A 24,544-nucleotide genomic window follows, 5' to 3' on the forward strand; every position below is an offset into this window, starting at 1 on the left:
GCACAGTCATACTGCACTTCTGGAGTTCGCATGTTCTTCCTGGGTTTGTGTGAGTTCCCTCCTGGTGCACCGGCTTCCTCCCAAATCCAAAGACATGCAGGATAGGTGAAGTGGAAACATTAAATTGACCGTATGTGTAAATGAGGTCGTCTGTCTGCATGTAGCCCTGTGACAGACTGGTGTCTTGTCCAGGGTGTACCCTGCCTCTTACCCTATGACTTCTGGGATAGGCTCCACCCCCTTGACCCTTAAGCGGGTGCAGAAAATAAATGAATGAATGAATAAAAAGTATACTACAACCGGGCATAAAACTCCCAAAATAAAGAGCTGATATAAAAATCAAATGTACTCACATTTTTGTTGTAGTGATTGCAGTTCTTTTTTCAAAACTGTAGGTGATTAATGTCACTGGCATTTCCATTGGCACTGGCTTGGCACAAGCTTGTGATACCCTCATTACTCAGGTATGACCACAAAAAAAATGTTTTTCCTGCTTTTTGTGTGCTTAATCAGGACACACTCAATCAGAACTGCAGGATTTCTACACTGCGTACCTGAATATAGCTGCACCTTGTACTTTATGGCCATGTTTGTTTGTAACCCCCTTTTGACCTGTTTCTTGCAGACGTATGGGAGCGGTAACTTGAAGCGTGTTGGTGTCATTCTGCAGAGAGGGATCCTGATCCTGCTGCTGGCCTGTTTCCCCTGCTGGGCTCTCCTCATCAACACTGAGCCCATTCTTCTTGCTGTCAGACAGAATCCAGAAGTGGCCCGGTTAGATCTTAATTTCTCAATTAACCTTCACCGTCTTATTCAGTGTGCCACGCACAACGTCTTCATTTATGGAAACAATCAGTTTTTTTTGTTTGTAAAATAAATTTCTAATCTAGAATGACTTTGGATTCCAAGGTGGCAATTTAGTATCCAATTTAAAAACATCCACTATATGTAAATTGTAGCGGGTCACAAGTATATCATACAAAAGTTCCACTGAATTAATAATTAAATTAATTTAGTTATCAGCCAAGCTGTACACCTATCAAAGCACTATTGTACACCTATAATATTATAATTAATGAGATCATTTTGATGCTTAGACCCCCGTCACAGATAGTGAGAATGTGCAGGAACCAGGCCGACTGAGGCCGACACGGCAAAATGGCCATAATCTGAGTGCGGGAGGGAGGGAAAGAGCCGTGTAGACTGTGGGCGGATCCAGTCCAGACTGTCTCATCCACACCTGCACAATTGCATACAAAGCATATTCAGACAACAGTTAGACGACACAGACTGCTATCACACCGCCATAAATAAAGCGCTGAAGACTGCCCGATGTCCAAACGTTTGGATGGCAAACATGGGACCAGAGTGGGATCCTGTGTCCTCCCTTTGCACAGGCTTTGACCAGGCTTTGATAGACTTTGACCATGAGAAATAAAATTCTCTGGTCTGATGAGACTAGGGATGGGCCCGATGGGAAATTTTTGATCCAACCTGCGGAGTTTTCCGATACAGCCATGTCTGTGTTTCTGCTGACATCGGAGTACAACCCCAATTCCAATGAAGTTGGAATGTTGCGTAAAATGTAAATAAAAACAGAATACAATGATGTGCAAATCCTCTTCAACATATATTCAATTGAATACACCACAAAGACAAGATATTTAATGTTCAAACTGATAAACTTTATTGTTTTTGTGCAAATATTTGCTCATTTTGAAATAGATGCCTGCAACATGTTTCAAAAAAGCTGGGACAGTGGTATGTTTACCACTGTGTTACATCACCTTTCCTTCTAACAACACTCAATAAGCGTTTGGGAACTGAGGACACTAATTGTTGAAGCTTTGTAGGTGGAATTCTTTCCCATTCTTGCTTGATGTACGACTTCAGCTGTTCAACAGTCCGGGGTCTCCGTTGTCGTATTTTGCGCTTCATAATGCCCCACACATTTTCAATGGGTGACAGGTCTGGACTACAGGCAGGCCAGTCTAGTACCCACACTCTTTAACTACAAAGCCACGTTGTTGTAACACGTACAGAATGTGGCTTAGCATTGTCTTGTTGAAATAAGCAGGGACGTCCCTGAAAAAGACATTGCTTGGATGGCAGCATGTGTTGCTCCAAAACCTGGATGTACCTTTCAGCATTGATGGTGCCATCACAGATGTATAAGTTGCCCATGCCATGGGCACTAACACACCCCCATACCATCACAGATGCTGGCTTTTGAACTTAGCATGGTAACACTCTGGATGGTCTTTTTCCTCTTTTGTCCAGAGGACATGATGTCCATGATTTCCAAAAACAATGTGAAATGTGGACTCATCAGACCACAGCACACTTTTCCAGTTTGCGTCTGTTCATTTTAAATGAGCTCGGGCCCAGAGAAGGCAGCGATTTTCTGGATGTTGTTGATGTGTGGCTTTCGCTTTGCATGGTAATTTTAACTTGCACTTGTAGATGTAGCGATGAACTGTGTTAACTGACAATGGTTTTCTGAAGTGTTCCTGAACCCACACAGTAAGATCCTTTACACAATGATGTCGGTTTTTAATGCAGTGCCCCCTGAGGGATCAAAGGTTACAGGCATTCAGTGTTGGTTTTCGGCCTTGCTGCTTACATGTAGAAAGTTCTCCAGATTCCTTGAATTTTCTGATTATATTATGGAGTGTAGATGATGGAATCCCTAAATTTCTTGCAATTGAACGTTGAGAAACATTGTTCTTAAACTGTTAGACTATTTTTTCATGCAGTTGTTCACAAAGTGGTGATCCTGAATGGCTGAAACTTTTTGGGGATGCTCAGTTTATGTGGTCTCTGGCTCATGGAGCCATGCTGGAGGTGAGATTCATGTTTAATAATGTTGTCATGGGTTGTCAAAACAGTTCCACGTCATCCCTCGTACAGAGATAGATGGTGATCATGTAATATATGTATATTACAGCGGTGAGATCCATTCAGGTGTGAGCCTCTGACGTGTGCAATGACGCATTGATGCTCATGAGACAGCGGTGGGGCGGACCTGCCCGTGGTGTCACAGATATGATGGGCAAAATATTTCATATTATTTATGTCGCCCATGGGAAGGAATCAAACTATATCTATACTGTAAGGTCTATTATGGATATAACAGCCTGTTCAGATCTGTGGCGGTGTGTGCTGTGCAACGCATTGACCTGCAATGGCACATGGTGCTTTTAGTTTGATAGAGCGCTGTTCACATCCACTGCACACGAAGAATGCGTGTCACATACATGTTATTACATATCAATATTTCCTTTGCTCTCCCTTGCGGGGTCCAGTGGAGGTGGACATACGTGACACAAGCAGGACATGTTGGCAGGCTTTCCCGTGACCAATCCATCTCAGAGTTCAATCAACTGTGATGTGATCCTTTCAAATGCTGTTATGACACCATCAGAAATGTAGATTCGATCAGATGGTGCACAAACTGCACACAGACCACCGTCAGATGGGTGTCCCATCTCCACGGCACCAAGAGTGTTTTGAACATGTGCTACACAACTGGGACAGCCAAGCGAATGGGACAAACTATGGAGACTGCTCTGAAACTGCTGTCCGTCTGTCTTCAGACAAAACCTCACCGCTTTTCGACTGTGGTGGATGTGTTATTCTGATGCCATTCTGCCTCAATCAGCGTATGTGTGACGGGGGTCTTACATTCTTTGGTGTGTTTCAAGGTACACGTTTCAGTTTGATGGCACTGATGACCATTACCTGAAGTTACACTTTCTTCTGAGCAAGATATGTCAAAAGGACATTAAGATTTCAATGAAACATGGTGGAGAGTTCAGACTTGGGTCAAGGAAGAGTTAATTCAGTTTTGGTGCAGCTCCCGATCAAGGGGTGGATGTTGCAGATGAGCATTGATATTCGTAACCCCCAAAAAATAAAAGTTTGGGTGTGTGTATGGAAGTCGATGAGGCTTGTCAAAACACCTCCTTCTCAACCGATTGGTTGATTTCAAGGAAATGTCACGGAATGGCAGCACACCACATAAAGATGCATAAAGGAACATAATTTCTACATAATGTCTTCAAAGAATATCATTTGATTTTTGTCCTATTTGTCAGCTGCATGTATAAGCCAACCAAAGAAAGGAAAACATCAGTAATCTACCGGTTAGATAGAAACTTGTTGCTCCCGGCAGAGGGATGCACTCAGATGGCTCTTTAACTTTTTCCTGCATGTGTGCTGGAACAAAGTAGAAACAAATGATCAGAAAACTGAAATAACTGTTTCACTTCAGTAAATGCCTCTGTGAAGCTGGGTCAAGATCAACTTAGTTAAATTTTAGTTTTTGTGTCAAAGTTTTACAGAAAAATAACTTTTATTTGGCTCTTGGCTGTTCATTTACACAGGCTCAACAGGTAGCAATCACACTGTAGGGCATTCAGTGGCTACTGTTGGATGCCAATTGTCAGGTTGCTTTAGAGTGCATCCAGAACGTATTCACAGCTCTTCACTTTTTCCACATTTTGTTGTTACAATCTTTTATTGTCTGTTACAGTCTTTTCACACAGTACCCCATAATGACAATGTAAAAAAAGATTTTTTGAGATTTTTGCAAATTTATAAAAAAAAAAAACTAAGAAATTATATGTACATAAGTATTCACAGCCTTTGCCATGAAGCTCAAAATTGAGCTCAGGTGCATCTTGCTTCCACTGATCATCCTGAGATGTTTCTACAGCTTAATTGGAGTCCACGTGGGGTAAATTCAGTTGATTGGCCATGATTTGGAAAGACACACATCTTTCTACATATAAAGTCCCATAGTTGACAGAGTATGTCAGAGCACAAACCAAGCATGAAGTCAAAGGAATTGTCTGTAGATCTCTCAGACAGGATTGTCTCGAGGCACAAATCTGGGGATGGGTGCAGGAAGATTTCTGCTGCTTTGAAGGTTCCAATGAGCACAGTGGCCTCCATCACTCATATGTGACTGGAGGACCTTTGTTGCCGGGACGGTGATGGGGTAGAACCCCAGACTGCTCAAACTAAAAACCAGAACTCTACCAGGTCAGCCAAAAAGGAATTGCCCGTTAGCCAAGCTAGCGGGAATATCTTTTCAATCCAGACTTCACCTTGCTACATATTTCCCCACCATTTTTGACTTTGTCCCAAAGTCATTTAAGCATTTTCTGTGACTGCCCACATCCTGCTGACAACGCCAATTGTGACTGGAGAACCTTTGTGGCCAGGACGGCGGTGGGATTGAATCCCGGACTGCTCAAACTAAAGACAAATTCTCTCCCAGGTCAGCCAAAGGGGAATTCCCCGTTAGCCAAGCTAGCAGGAACATCTTTTCAAGCTGGACTTCACCTTGCTACACATTCATGGAAGATGTGCAGATCCACCAGGGCTCCTTCTTGAGCTGTCTGCCAATCTAAACTGAGGGATCAAGGGTGAAGGGCCTCAGTCAGGGAGGTGACCAAGAACCCACTGGTCACTCTGTCAGAGCTCCAGCATTCCTCTGAGGAGAGACGAGAACTTTCCAGAAGGACAATCATCTCTGCAGCAATCCACCAATCAGACCTGTATGGTAGAGTGGCCACACAGAAGCCACTCCTTAGTGAAAGGCACATGGCAGCCCACCTGGAGTTTGCCAAAAGGTATCTGATGGACTTTGACCATTAGAAATGAAATTCTCTGGTCTGATAAGACTAGGGATGGGGCCGATCTGATCCAATATCTATCTGTTTCCGATGCTGACATAATTCACGGATCTGAAATTTCCGATCCGACCCGTGGAGTTTTCCGATACAGCCATGTCTGTGTTTCTGCTGAAATGTCTTGCTGGGTGTTCTCCCCCTCTCCTGCACTCCGCAGCAGAGCAGCCCAACATTGTGTAACTGCAACTCAGAGCAGAGCAGAGCAGACCACAGCACAGTGCAGTGTGAAAGAAAAAAATTAACTCCATCAAAATACGAGGGCTGTTAGAAAAGTAACAGACCTTTTTATTTTTTGCAATAACCTTATGGATTTGAATCACATGTGATTGCATCAGCCAAGCTTGAACCTTCGTGCGCATGCATGAGTTTTTTCACCCCTGTTGGTTGCGTCATTCGCCTGTGAGCACGCTTTGAGTGAGCACTGGTCCTCCCCCCCTTGTCTGATTTTTGTGAGGAAAATGTCTGAATGGCTGGAGCAGCAATGCATCAAATTTTTCCAGAAACTGTGAGAGACAGCCAGGTGGACACCATTCGGAAAATTCCGATGGCTTTCAGGGACGATTTTCTGGGTATCACACAGATTAAGGAGTGTGACAGCCGGTTTAAAGATGGCGCACAATGTGCCGTGCTCTGAGCAGTGATCGACAGGCTGAAACGACCTGATCATTTCCAAAGTGAAGGCTGTGTTGATCCGGGACGTCGTCTGACTACCAGAGGAAATGGCAAGAGAGGTGGACGTAGCACTTTTCCGGCACATTCCACTGTTAAATGAGATTTTGTCATGAAAACAGGAGCGGAGGAATTCGCCACAGAGCAGCTAATGGCGCGGAACGAAAGCACCTCCGTGTTGGTCTTACAGGACATGTGACATGCCCAGATCTTTGACAGTTTCTCGGATACTCACTCGACTGAAAAGCCACCCAAAGCCGTCTGAATCTTCCGAATGGTGGAAGAGCTGGGCATGTCCCATGAGACTTCCAACACGGAGGTGCTTTTTGTTGTGCGCCATTACGTGGCTCCGTCCTGACGCGCGAATTCTGCCGCACGTCTTTCATTACAAAGTTTCCTGTAACAGTGTAATGTGCCCGAAAAAAAAAAAAAAAAAATATATATATATATATATATATATATGTATATATGTATATGTATATATATATATATATATATATATATATATATATATATATATATATATGTATATGTATATATATATATATATATATATATATATATATATATATATATATATATATATATATATGTATATATATATATATATATATATATATATGATGTTGATAAGGGTGAGGACTCCTCAGCCAGCACCTTCTCCACAGACAAATCAGTTTCCATGCCACCTGAAGAGCAAAGAAAAGAAAAGAACACCAAAATATCCAGCCACACCCCCCAACACACAACACCTCCGATGTCAGTGATTCCATAATTATTGCCAGGGGTTGTAAATACTAGTTTAGTGATTCACAGGATTGCTAAAAAAGCAGTTTGAACATAACAGTTTTGAGTTTGTAGCATCAACAGCCGATACTGCTATTATCGTGAACACCCCTTTTCTACTTTTTTTCACTATTAGCCCAATTTCATAGCCTTAAGAGTGTGTATATCATGAATGCTTGGTCTTGTTGGATTTGTGAGACTCTACTGGATCTACTGGTACCTTGTTTCCCATGTAACAATAAGAAATATACTCAAAACCTGGATTAATCTTTTTAGTCACATAGCACTACTATTATTCTGAACACTACTGTATGTATGTGTGTGTGTGTGTGTGTGTGTATGTGTGTCTGTTCTGAACATACTATGCCGCTGACCAGTGGGAACTTACACCAGCTCCTCCTCTCGCTTAGGACTCAGAGAAGAATAGCATCCAATGTCATTTTAATGATGTTGGTTCACCCAACCTTTGCAACCGCTTGCAGTTAACTTGACATACGAGTATTATGTCAATTATAAGTCAAGTCAACAGCAAGCAGTTAACTTGACATATAATATGTCAACCATGAATGAATGAATGAATGAAATTTATTTCAGCACACAGCACAGTAACAACGTATCAAAACAAAACCGGAACAAAACCAAAATTTGCACTGTGTGTTTGAAAGGGGGTGGGAAGAAGCAAAGCTTATCAGTTACCCACCCCCATACCAAAAGTCCAAGTCCAACACTATTAGCACTTATGCTCAAAAAAACACAGACTCATAAATACATATTCATTTTTGCTCACACTCCTGTATATACATATATACACCACAGATACATACCATACATTAACAAGGTTATACATCATATTTATACATTATTTAATTCAATTATATTTTTCATTATATCCGGAAATTATTAAATTTTTATAATGTTTCTTAAAACAAACTAAAGAACCACATAATCTAATTTAAACAGGACATTTGTTCCAAACCATGAACCTTTAAATCAGAGTAAACTATCAAACATACCGTGTAGCGCATATGCAAGAATTGTCTTGAATTCACCGATGCACATAAATGTCTGCTGATTGCTTCAACCTTTTCACACCTTGACGCTCATAGTCACATGCCTCTGTGAACTGCCACACAAAGGGTTTTCAAGTGCCACTCAGAAAGCTTTGATTTCAGGTGCACTGACACGTGCATGACTTTGATTCGCGCACTTGCCCGACCTGTGTCAGGAGAGTAAACTTGTCTTTAACAGGTGTAGACTGAACATGAGAGGGGTGCTGGCACGTGCAAAGAGAATTTTGAAATGTTCAAAAAATCCTTCATGGATACATGTCGTGCTACGTGACTTGATCTGCTCACCAACATGATGTGAAGCTCGTCAAGTGGAATAAAGAAGTGAACAGAGCAAGTGGTTTTGTCACCGCCTGCCACACGCTCTAAGCTCAATGCTGTGTATATAAAATAATTATTTTGTAATGGATTAAGAATTTTCTCTGTAAGCTGGCTGCTGAAAACGGCTCTAATCGCTTCCTGAATCATAGAGGACCGCTCCAGCAGCAGCCGTTCGTGTGCATGCTGAATGAGCTGGAGAAAGCATTTGGAGCCGTCAAAAAAGGTAATTATTTGTCATGTTTACATGTTACATGGTTTGGTAAAACAGTTGCATGTTCTTTCCTTCTTGTGTGCAGCTGTAAAAGTATGCTTATGATAGATTTAACATCTCGCTATAATCCTTCAGATGAGCTGTGCTCTGATGCAGTGCGCTGACGCAACCACTCGCTCTGTTCACTTCTTCTTTACTGTACTTAATGTGCTGCACGTAGTGTTCGCGAACAGATCGCACCACTTTGCACGACATTTATGCGTGAAAGATTTTTGGAACATTTCAAAATTCTCTTTATGCAAATTGGATGCTTTGGCGCCTCTCTCGTGTTCAGTCTACACTCTTTAACGACAAGTTTACTCTCCTGCATGACAAAGGTCGTGCAAGTGTCAGCGCACCTTAAAATGTGTGCCTAAAAAGTGCTGGGCTGTATTTTTACTTTGCTGCAATTAATGTACATGCTCTGTGTGTTTGAATGTAGAACTTTTATTATTTCTGACTCAGTTTCTATAACCACTACTTAACCTGTTACTCATGAAATATGAGAACTGGGCAGGTTTCTGTGTGTGTGTGTCAAAAGTTGTACATTCTGTGGTGTGACTGTTGCACTATTTGGATGATGATCAAACAGTCTGTCATGCAGCTTTATTCCAAACAGTGTGGGGTTGTCCTGTGTGTTCCAGCTTTGATTCTGTTGCTGTTCACTTTCAAGTAACCCTTCTCACACTACTCCTTGTTTATTGATTTTGGACTATCTTTTGGTTCTCTGTGTCCGATCTTTACCTGGACTCGTGTGTCAGTCTGCAATTAACTTGTTCCATCAGTTCCACTTTTATTGTTTGTGTGTTTTTACAATCTGTAGCAGTTCTTTAATGTTTACAGCTAATTTGTTGTTGTGCCTTCTGGTTGACCACATGAAAGCCTTTTCACTAAATGTCTTGAGGCTAGAGGTGGGCGATACCAGGAATTTTGGTATTGATCTGATACCGAGTAAATACAGGCCCAGTATCGCCGATATCTATACCAATACTTTTTCATATTTAAACTTCATAGATCCAAAGGATCCAAAAGACCTAGGATAGAATTTCACCAAACATTGTACATGACAACAAAGTACTTTATTATCACATTCAGCATTTTTATTTAAAAAATATCACTCAACACAACTTAAAACAAAATCTCCTGAGGTAGAGGGCTAACAAACCACAATACAAGGGTGTGCTTCTCCATGTTGTGTGACACAGCGCAGCGCTGCTCTTACAGACAGAGAGGAGACTTTATTGAATCTGCGTGTGCAGCAGTCAGTGCATGCGGGAGAGAAAAAAGCTTGAATATCGATCTTTTTACATGAGGATCGTTCATTATCAATACCAGCATTGGTATCGATATTATCGATATTAGTATCAATCCGCCCACCTCTACTTGAGGCTCAGTTTGGTCGTACTCTTGAAACCACTGGAACACAGAGTTGTGGTGGATGTTGGAAATCCTTACGTTGCCACATATTTCTGTCATAACATTACATGCCAGGGTTACAGAAATATTTTTTGACCGGCATGATTTTTAACTATACATCGGTCTAGCAGGGGAAAATATCAGCTAGACATAGGTCAAAGGTTACTGGTCTGTGTCCTCAGATCAGTAAATTTCTCTACCCCTAATGCACAATTTTATGTTTGTTTTCCTTTTCTCCTCACGTGAAGTCTGTCCCAGCTGTACGTGAATGTCACCATGCCTGCTCTGCCTGTAAGTGCATCCAAATACCATGATGATATCAGATATCAATACACCAGATATTGATTTCCAGTCACTTTCTGTCCATGTTTGTTGTTACTCTGAACTTCACATTTTTTCTTGTGCTGTGACACAGTTCTATATTTTTGCTTTTTCAGGCTGCATTTTTGTTCCACCTGCACGCGAGGTATCTTCAAAGTCAGGTGATGTTCTGACACAATCAGAGATCAACTGTACGTGTAAAAATTTATATTCAGACCAGTCTGTGCTGTCTACAGGGGATTATTTGGCCTCAGGTTGTAACTGGAGCAGCTGCAAATTTAATTAATGTAGTCATCAACTACATCCTTCTCTATTATATGGATTTTGGGATCGTGTAAGTACTCTGTTCTTCATTATTGTGTGTCGGATCTCAATGTTATTAGTGTACTCTATATTGCACATCCAGTCACATCAGCAGATTCAATGACAAGTGGTTGAATTTATGCCTTTGATCATTTAAAATATTTATAATGGAATTAAAATTAGTTGGGTTACAGTGTATCAAGTGACTGAGCCACATGGGGTCTACAGCCAGTGCATTCTCAGTGCCAGTCCAAAGAAGGAGAGGTGTACACCATGTATTGTGTCAGATTTCAGCCACACACAGTGCACACGCTAGTGTGGTCAGAATGCCGGCCCCAAGCCCAGATGAATGAGTAGGGCTGCTACAAGAAGGGCATTTTGCATACATTTTGTCAAGTTAGAACTGTGGAAGTGAGAGTTGGGATTTCTAATGTTGGCAGTATGACTGGTGAAGGGAAAGAGATGAAGAAGATGTGGGTACAAGATACCAAGTGGAAGGGAAGTAAGACCATGAGCTTCAGAGGAGGTTCCAAACTGTTACACCATGACATGGAAGAGAGGAGAAATGGTGTTGGGATCATTCTAAAAGGAAGAGTATATTAAGATTGCGTTGGAAATTAAAGGGTCCCTGCCACGCCATGACGTTTTTACATATTCTTGAAGAATAAAAAAAAGCTTTTTCCACATGTTGTCTTTGTTTTTTATCATAAAATTACACTGAACAAGGATTTAGATGTTTCGTTACCCATCTGAGAATTTGAATTTTCTGCCTCCAAGTTGACCTACTTTTTTGCTGCGACAGATGTGACGTCATTCGAGTAAATGTGTCGCACGCGGCTCTGTTTACCAATATGGCAGACATGGACAGCGAAAGCATAGTGCGCGATTAAAGCAAAGATTTAAGTGACATATCGATTGTTTTTGAAGAAGATGAGGAAGTTTCTGGGACACCTGCTCCAACCCGTGTATGTTCAAGCCGAACGTCACAGAAAGAGGATGTGAAGCGCAGCTGTCAGGGAATGACAACAACAACGCTGTCGGATATAAGCTGCTTACAAAACACAGAAGGGCTTGTTCATTCACCACCTTTTCTTATAAATGATCATTTTTTTTCCTGGCACGGTGTGTTTTTGTATGAAAAAAAAATTATTTCAGCAGCACAGCGTGCTTAAACTCAGGAGTTTGTTGTAAAATCACTGAAAATAAAGTTTCTGTACATTCTGTATATATTTAATCATTTATAAGTCAGTTTCTTGTGATTGCTAATTCTTTACATTTTATTCAAAGCAAATGATTGCAAATCTTTATTTGAAAAGCTGTAGACCCACATGGGATGGGGGAAAATTACTAAATAAAAGAAAATTTTACTTCTATATCTGTTGTCAAATTTTATCAGGCATAATACTGTAGAAAAATGTTTATGCTAAATGGAGACTTTCCTGTCTAAAATACACATACAGAACATCTGTAATCATAAATTGTATCACATCTAATCTACTTTGAATGAACAGAAGTCTGAACAAAAAACAGGCTGTTCAGTTTACATGCATATGTATATTTGGAAAACACAAAAATGTCAATGTTCTGTTTTTCTTCAGATGCTCATGTGAACACAATCAGCCGATGCCACTCGTGATCGAGTCTCGCTGTTGCAGGGAAATTTCTGCAGTCTTGGTGGAGATGCAATGTGGTGGCGAAAATCCTCAAATACATGTAACGGCGTTACGTAATTAGGATACAAAAAAAGGTATCTGTATTCCACTACAGTTACAGAAAAAAGACGTATTCAGATTACAGGTATATTTAGTAAAAATGGGGATTACTTCGCAGGATTAGAATTTTAATGCATTTTATGATATTATCTGTATATAATTTTTTTTTTTCTTTGAAACGAAAACGTCCCTTCATGGACAGCGACATGACGTCTCCTAACCGGGCAAAATATTGATGAAGTACCCGGATGTTAATGCATTTTCAATGGGGATCCGCGACTGAACACACTCAGGAAAATGCTCGCAAAATACGTGTTAAAAAATGCCATTTTGACCTGGATATCGAGCCAGTAAAATTAAATTACATTAAATTATGTCAGGAAAGTATTAAACTTACTCTGACACACACACATTCCCAAATAATAGTGTTGAAAGTGACACGGATCTGCGCTGTTCAAGCTGCTGAGCTGAGGCGTCCTGACCGGCGTGAAGTTAGACAGTAGACAGTAGTTCATTATTCAGACAGTAATTCGCGATGAAGCAGTTCTGGTTGTATTATGGACAAAAAATTTTTTTAAAATGGAAATAAACGTGCCCTGTTGAATTCTACCTTTAAAAAATCCAAAATAAACAATGATTTGGTTTTGATGCTAAAACCAAAAATACGACAGAATATGGAAAGTGTAAACAGACATATACTCATTTATTAGGCTTGTGCTTTGAATTAAATCTGTCAACTCCTTACACCTCACTCTAGTCACAACTTTAGTTAAAGAATTGCTGCAAAATCAATTATGAAAAGAACTGACAGTTACACATTAAAAAACAACTAGAAATAAAAGAATGACAAAAACAATTTAAAAATAAAAAAAAATAGTCAAGGTGACAAGTGACTACTGTACAAATAATATTTCGAAAATTCGGATTTTCGGCACTGAATAACTGTCCACACTTAAGCAGTAATAGCTTTTACGAGGTCTCTTAGATAATAAACCGACCCTTTTATTTTTTTTTTTAACTATATGGATTTGAATGACGTGCGATTACACCAATCATGCTTGAACCCTCGTGCGCATGCGTGAGTTTTTTCACGCGTGTCGGTGACGTCATTTCCCTGTGGGCAGGCCTTGAGTGAGATGTGGTCCCGCCCTCTCGGCTGAATTCCTTTGTTTCACACGCTGCTCGAGACGGCGCGCGTTGCTTTATCAAAATTTTTTCTGGACCTGTGAGGAATATCCAAGTGGACACTATTCGAGAAATTAAGCTGGTTTTCTGTGAAAAGTTTAACGGCTGATGAGAGATTATGGGGTGTTTCTGTTGGTGTAAGGACTTCCCACGGAGCGGGACGTCCTGCAGCGCTTCCAGGCGCTGTCGTCGGCCTGTTTCGAGCTGAAAACATCCTAATTTAAGGCTTAATTCACCCAGGACATCGTGAGAGAACAGAGAAGATTCAGAAGAGGCCGGAATGAGGAATTTATGCGGACATTCCACTGTTTAAGGACATTTTTTTAATGAAAGACGTACGCGCAAATTCGCCGAGTCGTTTCCGTGACGACTCGGCAAATCTGTGTGCGCCGCGACAGGAAAAACACCTCCGTGTTGAAAACCATTTGTAGAATTCATGCGGCTTTTAATGGCTTTCAACAAGTGAGTAACTGAGAAATTGTTTAACAGCTTGGGCATGTTCCAACTTGCCCGTTAAGATTTCCAACGGAGGTGTTTTTCCTGCCGCGACCCCCCGCGGTCGGGTCCAGCCCGACATGCGACTCTGCCCGCACGTTCTTTCATTACAAAATGACCGTTAACAATGGAATGTCCGAATAAACTCCTCATGCCGACTTCTTCTGAAAGTTCTCTGTTCTCTGACGACTTACTGCGTCAACAGAGCCTGAAATGTGGAAGTTTTCAACTTGAAACGGCGAGACGCTGCCGCCTCGAAGCGCAGATCGCCGTCAGGCGCCGTGGACCGTCCTTAAAGCGACACTACCAGACCAAAATCTCTCATCAGCAGTTAAAATTTTTACCGAAAACCAGCTGAATTTATTGAATGGTGTCTACTCAGTTGTGCCTTACAGTTTTGAAAAAATTTTTATCAAACAAAGCAACAGTCTCTGAGCCATTCCTAAACAATGAAAAAAATCGACGAGCGGGTGGACGACTCCTCACTCAAAGACTGCCCACAGGCGAATGACGTAACCGACAGGCGTGAAAAAACTCTTGCATGCCCATGAGGGTTGAAGCATGTCTGATGTAATCACACGTGATTCAAATCCATATGGTTTTTGAAAAAAATAATAAGGTCGGATACTTTTCTAATAGACCTCGTATATGGGCAAGTGCATTTTAGCGCCACATGCCCACATATGTCAAGTGCATCATTAAATGCACTTGCCCATTTGTCTACTGTCTAACTTCATGCCGGTGGCGTACCGCTGCAGCTGCTGTTCAACGCAGCGCAGCTCCTAAAACCATTACAATAATATATATATATATATATATATATATATATATATATATATATATATATATATATATATATATATATATATATACACACACACAATTATCCTTTATTGACCGGGTTTCATTCATGAAGTCAGTGGTGTGTGTACACATCTGTATGTGTGGGTGTGACTCCCCAGTCTTGTCAAACAATTTTAATCACTAACGACAAGGATTTTAACTAGACATTGGTCTAGCAGTGGAAAATATCAACTAGACATAAGTGAAGAGTTAATGGTCCGTGTCATCGGGCGACACAGGTACTGCAGGAGACATACAGCTGTTGATCATCCAAATATCACAGACAAAGTGACAAGAACAACCAAAACCACTCACTTTTGGAAGGAAATATTGTCTCCCTTGTTCCTCTGTTTGTGGCTTTGCCAACATGCGCAGCTTTCCGGCATATTCCACTTGTTTCTTGAACTTCTATGCACGCAAATCACTAACTTGCCTGGAATTAAAATTGCGATCACGCCTCCTTACTGACAGGTTTTACTTAATGGTTTTCATTATGCTTTTGTTCTTATTTTGAAAGTTCAATAAGTGGACTGATATGTTAAACATGGTGCGAATTTACTGAACATGTAGTAGACTTTTTTTTGTTTTGTATATTGTTCTGCAAGCCACTTTTAATTACATATTCATCCACACACGCCTGAGTTTTCATTATCCTTCATTTGTTTGCCATTTTTTGTTGAAAATTTAGCAGATGAACACTGGGTGTGTTTAAAACAATATTGTGGTGCTTGTAATTCATAATGTGAAGTAAAACAGCATTCCATGTAAAAGAAACAGTTTTATTTTTGCTTAATAAACTACTATGTGGTCAAGACTATTTATATTTAGTTTCTTTTGTCTGTATTAGCATATTTGATATTGGAGTAATCCAAAAGTAATTGAAAGTAATCAAATTACATTACTTTAATATTATGGTACTTGGATTACGTTACTGAATACATTTTTCAACAGGTAACTAGTAACTGTATCAGAACACATTTTTAAAGTAACTGTCCCAACCCTGCTTATATACATAACAAAATCCTGTTTGAAAGTTATGGTGTTATTGAGATAACATAGACAACTTACCTGCAAAGCTGATCCTGATATGAGAAGGAGACTCGATCACGAGTGGCATCGACTGACTGTGTTCACATGAGCGCCTGAAAAAAAAAGGAAAAAAAAAAAACAGAACATTGACATTTTTGTGTGTTGCTCAAATAATTTTTTTCATACACACACACACACACACACACACACACACACACACACACACACACACACACACACACACACACACACACACACACACACACACACACAATCCTTGTTCAGTGTAATTGTATGGTTAAAAAAAACAAAGACAACATGTGGAAAAAACATTTTTTATTCTTCAGGAATATGTAAAAAACATCATGGCGTGGCAGGGACCCTTTAAGTGAGTGTGTGACAGGGTGATGAGTGTGAAGTTATAAATTGAAGGGGTGATGATGAATGTCATCAGTGCATATGGCCCACAGGTAGGTTGTGAGATAAAGGAGAAAGATTTCTAGAGTGAGTTAGATGAGGTCGTGGAGAGTCAGAAAGGAAGAGGATCCCTGATGAGTGCACTAGTTCTGATTTTTTTAAGAACAAGTACTAACTACAAAGGCATAAAGTTGATCATGCACAACGTGAACTCTTGGAAGCTTCATTTGAAATAGGTCTTTCTGTTATTAAAGCTATTTCCTCTGTGTTTAATGTCATTTCTGAAGAAACCTATTTTCTGACATTGGAAGGGACGTTTCGAAGATGGTCATGAGATCACCTATGTTGTAAAGACAGTAGCTTGAGTTGGAGAAGGCAGAGTTGAAGATGCACGATATATTGGGAAAGGATGCTGAGGATGGAGCCACCATGCAGGGAGAGATGAGGGAGGACAAAGAGGTTTATGGACATGGTAATGGAGGACAGGCAGGTCATTGGTGTGACAGTAGATGCAGAGGAGGGGTTGAGATGGTGATGGAGGATCTTCTGTTGTGACCTTTAACAGGAGCAGCCAAAAGAAGTAGAAAAAGAGAAGTTTCCTTTTTTCATTACTCACTGCATAGTGATTTTTATGAAACATCTGGTGACACAGTGTATCAGACATCATGTTTGCGAGATATCAGCAGTTACAGATATGTCAGAGTGCAAATTTGAAAAAGATTGTCATTTTTATCATTTTTCTTTTTTTTGTGAAGTGGGTCTGCAGCAGCCAATATGATCTCACAAGTTAGTCTGTTGGTGCTCTTATACATGTACACCCGCTGGAGGGGACTGCACAAAGCCACATGGGAAGGTTAGTTATTATTAATGTTACTTTTTATAATGTTATGTAAAAGGTTTGCATTTTAAGTTTGCTTTGGCTGCATTGCTTTTTATAATACACTATGCAACCGGGACACACCCACACACACATATATACACACACATTTTTATATCTATAGTATAATAGCCAAGTGGCCTCTGTGTGCGTGCATGTGTGCATGCTTGAATATAGCTCTGATCATGGTGAAAGTGGGAAGAGCTGACATTTGCTGCATGGTATGCTTATGTATTTTTGGTAAAGGATGAATGCTGTGAAAGTGGAAAGTTGATAGGACCAAAAACTTTTATCTAACCAGTAAACAATGGACCTTGTGCTGCAGTGCACCATGGGAGTTTGGGGTTTTAGAGTTTAAAGTGGAGATGACACTTAAAGACAACATAGTCTTATTACATGTAACAAAGGTTATGTACACTCAACAAAAATATAAACGCAACACTTTTGGTTTTGCTCCCATTTTGTATGAGATGAACTCAAAGATCTAAAACTTTTTCCACATACACAATATCACCATTTCCCTCAAATATTGTTCACAAACCAGTCTAAATCTGTGATAGTGAGCATTTCTCCTTTGCTGAGATAATCCATCCCACCTCACAGGTGTGCCATACCAAGATGCTGATTAGACACCATGATTAGTGCACAGGTGTGCCTTAGACTGCCCACAATAAAAGGCCACTCTGAAAGGTGCAGTTTTGTTTTATTGGGGGGTATACCAGTCAGTATCTGGTGTGACCAACATTTGCCTCATGCAGTGCAACACATCTCCTTTGCATAGAGTTGATCAGGTTGTCAATTGTGGCCTGTGGAATGTTGGTCCACTCCTCTTCAATGGCTGTGCGAAGTTGCTGGATATTGGCAGGAACTGGTACACGCTGTCGTATACGCCGGTCCAGAGCATCCCAAACATGCTCAATGGGTGACATGTCCGGTGAGTATGCCAGCCATGCTTGAACTGGGTCATTTTCAGCTTCCAAGAATTGTGTACAGATCCTTGCAACATGGGGCCGTGCATTATCCTGCTGCAACATGAGGTGATGTTCTTGGATGTATGGCACAACAATGGGCCTCAGGATCTCGTCATGATATCTCTGTGCATTCAAAATGCCATCAATAAAATGCACCTGTGTTCTTCGTCCATTACAGACGCCTGCCCATACCATAACCCCACCGCCACCATGGGCCACTCGATCCACAACATTGACATAAAAAAAACGCTCACCCACACGACACCACACACGCTGTCTGCCATCTGCCCTGAACAGTGTGAACCGGGATTCATCCGTGAAGAGAACACCTCTCCAACGTGCCAAACGCCAGCAAATGTGAGCATTTGCCCACTCAAGTCGGTTACGACGACGAACTGGAGTCAGGTCGAGACCCCGATGAGGACGACGAGCATGCAGATGAGCTTCCCTGAGACGGTTTCTGACAGTTTGTGCAGAAATTCTTTGGTTATGCAAACCGATTGTTTCAGCAGCTGTCCGAGTGACTGGTCTCAGACGATCTTGGAGGTGAACATGCTGGATGTGGAGGTCCTGGGCTGGTGTGGTTAGACGTGGTCTGCGGTTGTTCTCTGAACGCCTTTGGAGATGGCTTATGGTAGAGAAATGAACATTCAATACACGAGCAACAGCTCTGGTTGACATTCCTGCTGTCAGCATGCCAATTGCACGCGCCCTCAAATCTTGCGACATCTGTGGCATTGTGCTGTGTGATAAAACTGCACCTTTCAGAGTGGCCTTTTATTGTGGACAGTCTAAGGCACACCTGTGCACTAATCATGGTGTCTAATCAGCATCTTGATATGGCACACCTGTGAGGTGGGATAGATTATCTCAGCAAAGGAGAAGTGCTCACTATCACAGATTTAGACTGGTTTGTGAACAATATTTGAGGGAAATGGTGATATTGTGTATGTGGAAAAAGTTTTAGATCTTTGAGTTCATCTCATACAAAATGGGAGCAAAATCAGAAGTGTTGCGTTTATATTTTTGTTGAGTGTAATTGGTCAACCTAAACGTTTTAGGAAAGTGTACACGGTTCTCCTGTTATATATAACATTTGAACGTCCCACCACTGAGAAATGTGCACGCCCCGTGATCAGCTTCCTGCTGAGCACCAAGCCTAAAATACGTCACTACTTGTAGACTGTATCGGCTTGCACGCCTGGCGGCCGTTGTTTACACTTTGTTTAGCGGCAGAAACTTTGATTAAACACAGCTCTGAGGGACTTGTTTGTCGATATGACTGACCAGTGTGTCGCAGCATATTGCACAAACACAAGGGCGAAAGGTTTTAGCCTTTTCAAGTCCAGGCAGATTGATCGAAAGCCGCGGTGTTGTGTGATGCACGAAATGTCAGGCTGCCGCTCGCTCCGCTCACACACACACATTTGCTCTCAACAGCAGACACTTTCCTCTACCGTCTCCATGTTCTCACCGCTCACAGGAACACATAAAATGTCAACCCCAAATAATATGTTCACAATAATCTTGAAATGGTCAAGGAACTTGCGTAGTAAACACGTAAACACAGTGCCGGCACTTAAACACAGCGCTGGCATGTTCACTGTTGTTTTCGGCGATCTTTTTCGAAACTTTCGCCGTTTATTTCCTATTCTTTCATGAAAATAATGTAACTAAACATGGATGAATGCAATGCCAGGCACTCGAAAATAGCAAAAACCTGAAGGTAATGACGGTGGTCCACAAGTAACAGGTACACTATCACGGCTCCGGAACAATAACAAAGGCAGTAAACAGACACTCGAATCAAAAATGCTATACAGTAATTATAGTGTTATAAACAGCAGCAACAAAAATCAAAGCCTCCCTTACCATTCCATATTCTGCAGCCTTTCAAAAACCATCAGAATTGGCACGTCTCTTGCCTCTGCTTCGGCTCCACCATAAAAACCGTCTGCATTATTTTTGCTGCTAGAATGCTCCTGGTTTGAATGTTCGTCTGAAAAATACGGCTCCAATCTGTAGGGTCTAATCACTGCTGCGACAATCTCAGGATCCGAGTCAGAAATAATCCACACTTGAAGAGGAGTCAGAAAAGTTCTTGATCTTGTCACTGTCCATGCTGAGGTCCATCTGTTCCTGTTGTCGATTGAACAGACAAAGACGGGACTCTCCATTCTGTGATGTCACGGCATCACGTGACCGCTGAAGGAGCGCTGCAAGCGCGCTTTCCAATAAACACACTTTTGAGAAGCTGTACAAACTTTATTTTTCAGTGATAATGAATAAAAACACTTTCAACTTACTATACTGTATGTATATTTTGCTATTTATATCAGTTTTTCCCTAATTTTTGAAGTGTCATCTCCACTTTAAATGTTGATATTGTGGTTCATGTTAGTTTAACAATGCTGTTAGCATTATTGAATTATTGTTTTTGCAATTCAATTGGTTTAGTCAGTTTAGTTAAGTGTTATGTTGCTGTTACCATGAGTGACTTAAATGTCATGCTCCCTGTACCATAAGTGAAAAGTGTAGTGCTTTTAATGTCTTCCGCCACAGTCTCTGTTTGTAAAAGTAAAAACACATGCTTAAAGCAGAATGCAGAAAAGATAAAAAGCTCTGCATGCTTGCGTGCAATTTTGATCACACACAAACTGGGGAGAGCTAACATTTTATGTATGTCATCTGTTTATGGGGTTTTTATGGGAGTTTGGTGTTTTGTTCCTGTGAATCCCCTTTGAGTTTTTGAGCATGTGTGTCTCTGATCTCCACTCTCTTGGGAGCATGTCCTTCTGTGCACTCTCACTGTCTGGTGGACACTCCTCCTCGGGCTGTCAGTTGCGAGGCTGCAGGTTGGGTGTGTGTGTGTGTTTGCACCGATCATCTCCCCTTCGTGCAGACGTTTTGTGTCAGACACGTTTTGCCTCCTCCTGTCTTATTTGTCTGCATCACCTCTGTCTGTGGTTGTTGCTTTCTTTCTGTGTTTCACCTCTGTCTCTGTCGTTCAGTCACATTTTGTGTTAATGTGGGTGTGGGGTTTTTGAATCAGTCACGTATTTGCTTTTGTGATTGTTTTATTTTATTGTGGCTACTAGTCAGGTTACTTATGGTGAGTGTTCCTTTACTCATTTTTTGTGGGTTTTTATTATGCATTTCAGTCGCAGGTGTTCTGTCTTGGTCTTGCTGGGGTTGTTGTTTTCTGTGTTTGTGATTGCTGCCCTCTAGTGTTGTCTTTTGGTTAATACTGGTAAATACGCGTCATTATCTCAATCTGTATGACCTGTTCCCCTGTGTCTTGGCTGTCTATTTAAACCTCATTTGTTAGTTCTTCCGTGCGGGCTCATTACACTGTGTGTGGTTTTCCCTGCGTCATGTTCAGTACATTTTCCCACAGTTGTGAGTATTTCTGTTTTGATTTTGTTGGACGTTTGTTTTGTTGGACCTTAGCTGTTTTCCCCCATCCCCTGTGAAGGGTTGAAAGTGTATTTTTGCTCTTGATCCTGCGCTAGCCTCTCCTTAATGTTGGTTTCACACTTGGACATTAATTTCTTGTATTTTGTTGGAACTTTATTTTCCCCCACTCCCTTGGTCAGGTTTGTAATTGTACCTTTGTTATTCCACCTGTATTATTATTTTTGATTCACGTTTGGACATTAAACTTTTGCATATTTTTGGTACTAACCTTTGAGTCCGGCTGACCTGCATTTCTGGGGTTATATCTTTCCTTGAGAGCTGCGAATCCTAACATTTAAAAATCAAATGGCATAATACAAGTAATAATATTGATATTAATAATAATGATGTGTACGAGGTCTGTTAGAAAAGTATCCGACCTTTTTATTTTTTTCAAAAACCATATGGATTTGAATCACGTGTGATTGCATCAGCAAGCTTGAACCTTCGTGCACACGCGTGAGTTTTTACACGCCTGTCGGTTGCGTCATTCGCCTGTGAGCAGGCTTTGTGTGAGCAGTGGTCCACCCCTCTCATCGGATTTTTATTGTGAATAATTGTCTGAACGATTTGGAGCTTTGCTGCATCAATTTTTTCCAGAAACTGTGAGAGACCTCCAGGTGGACACCATTCGGAAAATTCAGATGGCTTTCGGGGACAGGCTGAATCAACCAGATCATTTCCAACGTGAAGGCTTTGTTGATCCGGGACATCGTCTGACTTACACAAAATTGGCAGGAGACGTGGACATCAGTACTTTTTTCGGCACATTCCACTGTTACATGAGTTTTTTTCATGGAAAGAGAAGCGGAGGGATGTGCCACCATGCCGCTCATGGTGCGACACAAAACCACCTCTGTGTTGGTCTCACAGGACGGCTTTCAGATGGCTTTCAGATGGCTTTCAGACGGCTGTCGGTGGTTTTTCAGTCCTGTGACTATCCGAGAAATTGTGGATGAGCCTGGACATGCCAGAACATGTCCTGTGAGGCTTCATCACGGCGTTGCTTTGCACCATGCGGCACCGCCGCGATGCGCGGAATTCCTCCGCTCCTCTTTCCATGACAAAAACAGACACTGTGATGAAGCCTCACAGGACATGTCCAGACCATCACCTCCCTGTAATCATCAATCTGCTGGAGTAAACGTTACTGTCATGTTGATTTCACATATGACCTTTGACCCACAGGTTGGTCACTGGACTGCCTGCAGGAGTGGGGACTCTTCATGAAAGTGGCTGTTCCCAGCATGCTTACACTTTGTCTGGAGTGGTGGATGTTTGAGATTGGAGGATTCCTGGCCGGTTTGATTAGTGAGGGTGACCTCGGAGCACAGTACATATCGTATGAGCTGTCCGTCATCATCTATATGGTAACTGCACTATTTAATCCCTGCGATGACAGATTCTGGTTTTCTGTTCAATTACAAATCCAACTGACCCAGGCAGCATGTGGTCAAGTATCTCCTGCCAGAAGCACCACCAGAAGTTAAACATCCCCAAATTTTGGTGTGGGGTTGAGCTTTTGTGGGGGGGTGCTCACAGTGGGGTCTTGAGGCCTCGTACCAAGATTGATTTTGAAATATCAAAGCGTTGTTGAGTCATGACGTTACTTCCTGTTTGACAACTTCACCACCAGGTTCAACTAGGTGTGACGGATGATCGGTCTAATACCTCGAAAACCCACAGAGATAAAAATTGTGAGACGTGGTCTGTGCAAATTTTTCATGAGGATTACGCACAACTTGTGGTTTGTGGGGGGGAAAAAAAAATCAGACTTTTAAACATGGTGGAAATTCTGCTATAGTGGAAATTGATGTCAGGGGGTACTGAACTCCATAAGTACATAATTTTGGAAAGCTGGGCATATGGTTCAAAAGTTTCATGTATGAATATGTCTCTCAAATCTGACCCACTGGTGGCACTAAGGCATTGAAGGCGCATACATCAAACTTGGCCAAAAGAATGACAGTAAACATCAGATTTCACAATTCTTTCAGTATTCTACAAGAATATAACGCTGTTCATATGGTAACACACATTAACTGTCTTGATCATTTATGCAAACTTTAAGAAAATAATTGCCAGGATGTAAATAATTCTCAGTATAACAATATGGGCTATAAATTATGTGTCCCATGTTCATAAAGCATTTTTATTCATATTTGTGTTTGCATACACCCCACATCGTGATGGCCAGGTGCACCGAGAGGGTCTGTGCGAAGGTAAATGTGCTCCCTTTGGCAATAAACTCTGCAATGAAAGTGTACTTTAAAAATCCAAAGTATAAAATAAAAATAAGCAGGATTTTGTGAGTGCTGATGTCCTTGTATGTTGGTAATGTGTCTGTAATTTAACAGGATACCATGTGAAAATATTCATGTGGTAAACATAGAGGAAGTGTACCTATAATGGACCAGTCCTAAAATTGGATCACCACCCATTTTCAATTCCTTACAAGGCTGTTATATCATCAGAACATCAAAATATCCTGCCACGTAATGTCACAATGATGTGATAACCTTGTACGGAATTGAATATGGGTGGCAGTCCAATATCGGGAGGGTGATATAGACTCCAAATTATATCACAATATTTCAAGGAAATTTGAAATAATATTATGATGATATAGAAAAATATATTGATCAGCTTGTGTTGCTGTAGATGTTAGAATTTTAATGCAAAATTTCACAATTTGAAGTAGAAAATTCAAAAACATACTTAATGCAA

General features: G+C 41.1%; 1 protein-coding gene across 1 annotated transcript in view; it reads left to right on the top strand.

Annotated features, from left to right (window-relative positions):
* Positions 1 to 24,544, top strand: part of LOC117526657 (multidrug and toxin extrusion protein 1-like) — a 52,866-nt gene that overhangs the window by 8,172 nt on the left and 20,150 nt on the right. Inside the window, exons 3-9 of the mRNA XM_034188711.1 lie at positions 396 to 464; positions 626 to 774; positions 10,457 to 10,499; positions 10,646 to 10,690; positions 10,766 to 10,863; positions 17,269 to 17,366; positions 23,006 to 23,187. Of these exons, the coding sequence (XP_034044602.1) occupies positions 396 to 464; positions 626 to 774; positions 10,457 to 10,499; positions 10,646 to 10,690; positions 10,766 to 10,863; positions 17,269 to 17,366; positions 23,006 to 23,187 (684 nt within the window). The remainder of the gene's footprint in view (positions 1 to 395; positions 465 to 625; positions 775 to 10,456; positions 10,500 to 10,645; positions 10,691 to 10,765; positions 10,864 to 17,268; positions 17,367 to 23,005; positions 23,188 to 24,544) is intronic.

Source organism: Thalassophryne amazonica, chromosome 15 (assembly GCF_902500255.1).
Source record: "Thalassophryne amazonica chromosome 15, fThaAma1.1, whole genome shotgun sequence".
In the NCBI taxonomy this organism is placed as follows: domain Eukaryota; kingdom Metazoa; phylum Chordata; class Actinopteri; order Batrachoidiformes; family Batrachoididae; genus Thalassophryne; species Thalassophryne amazonica.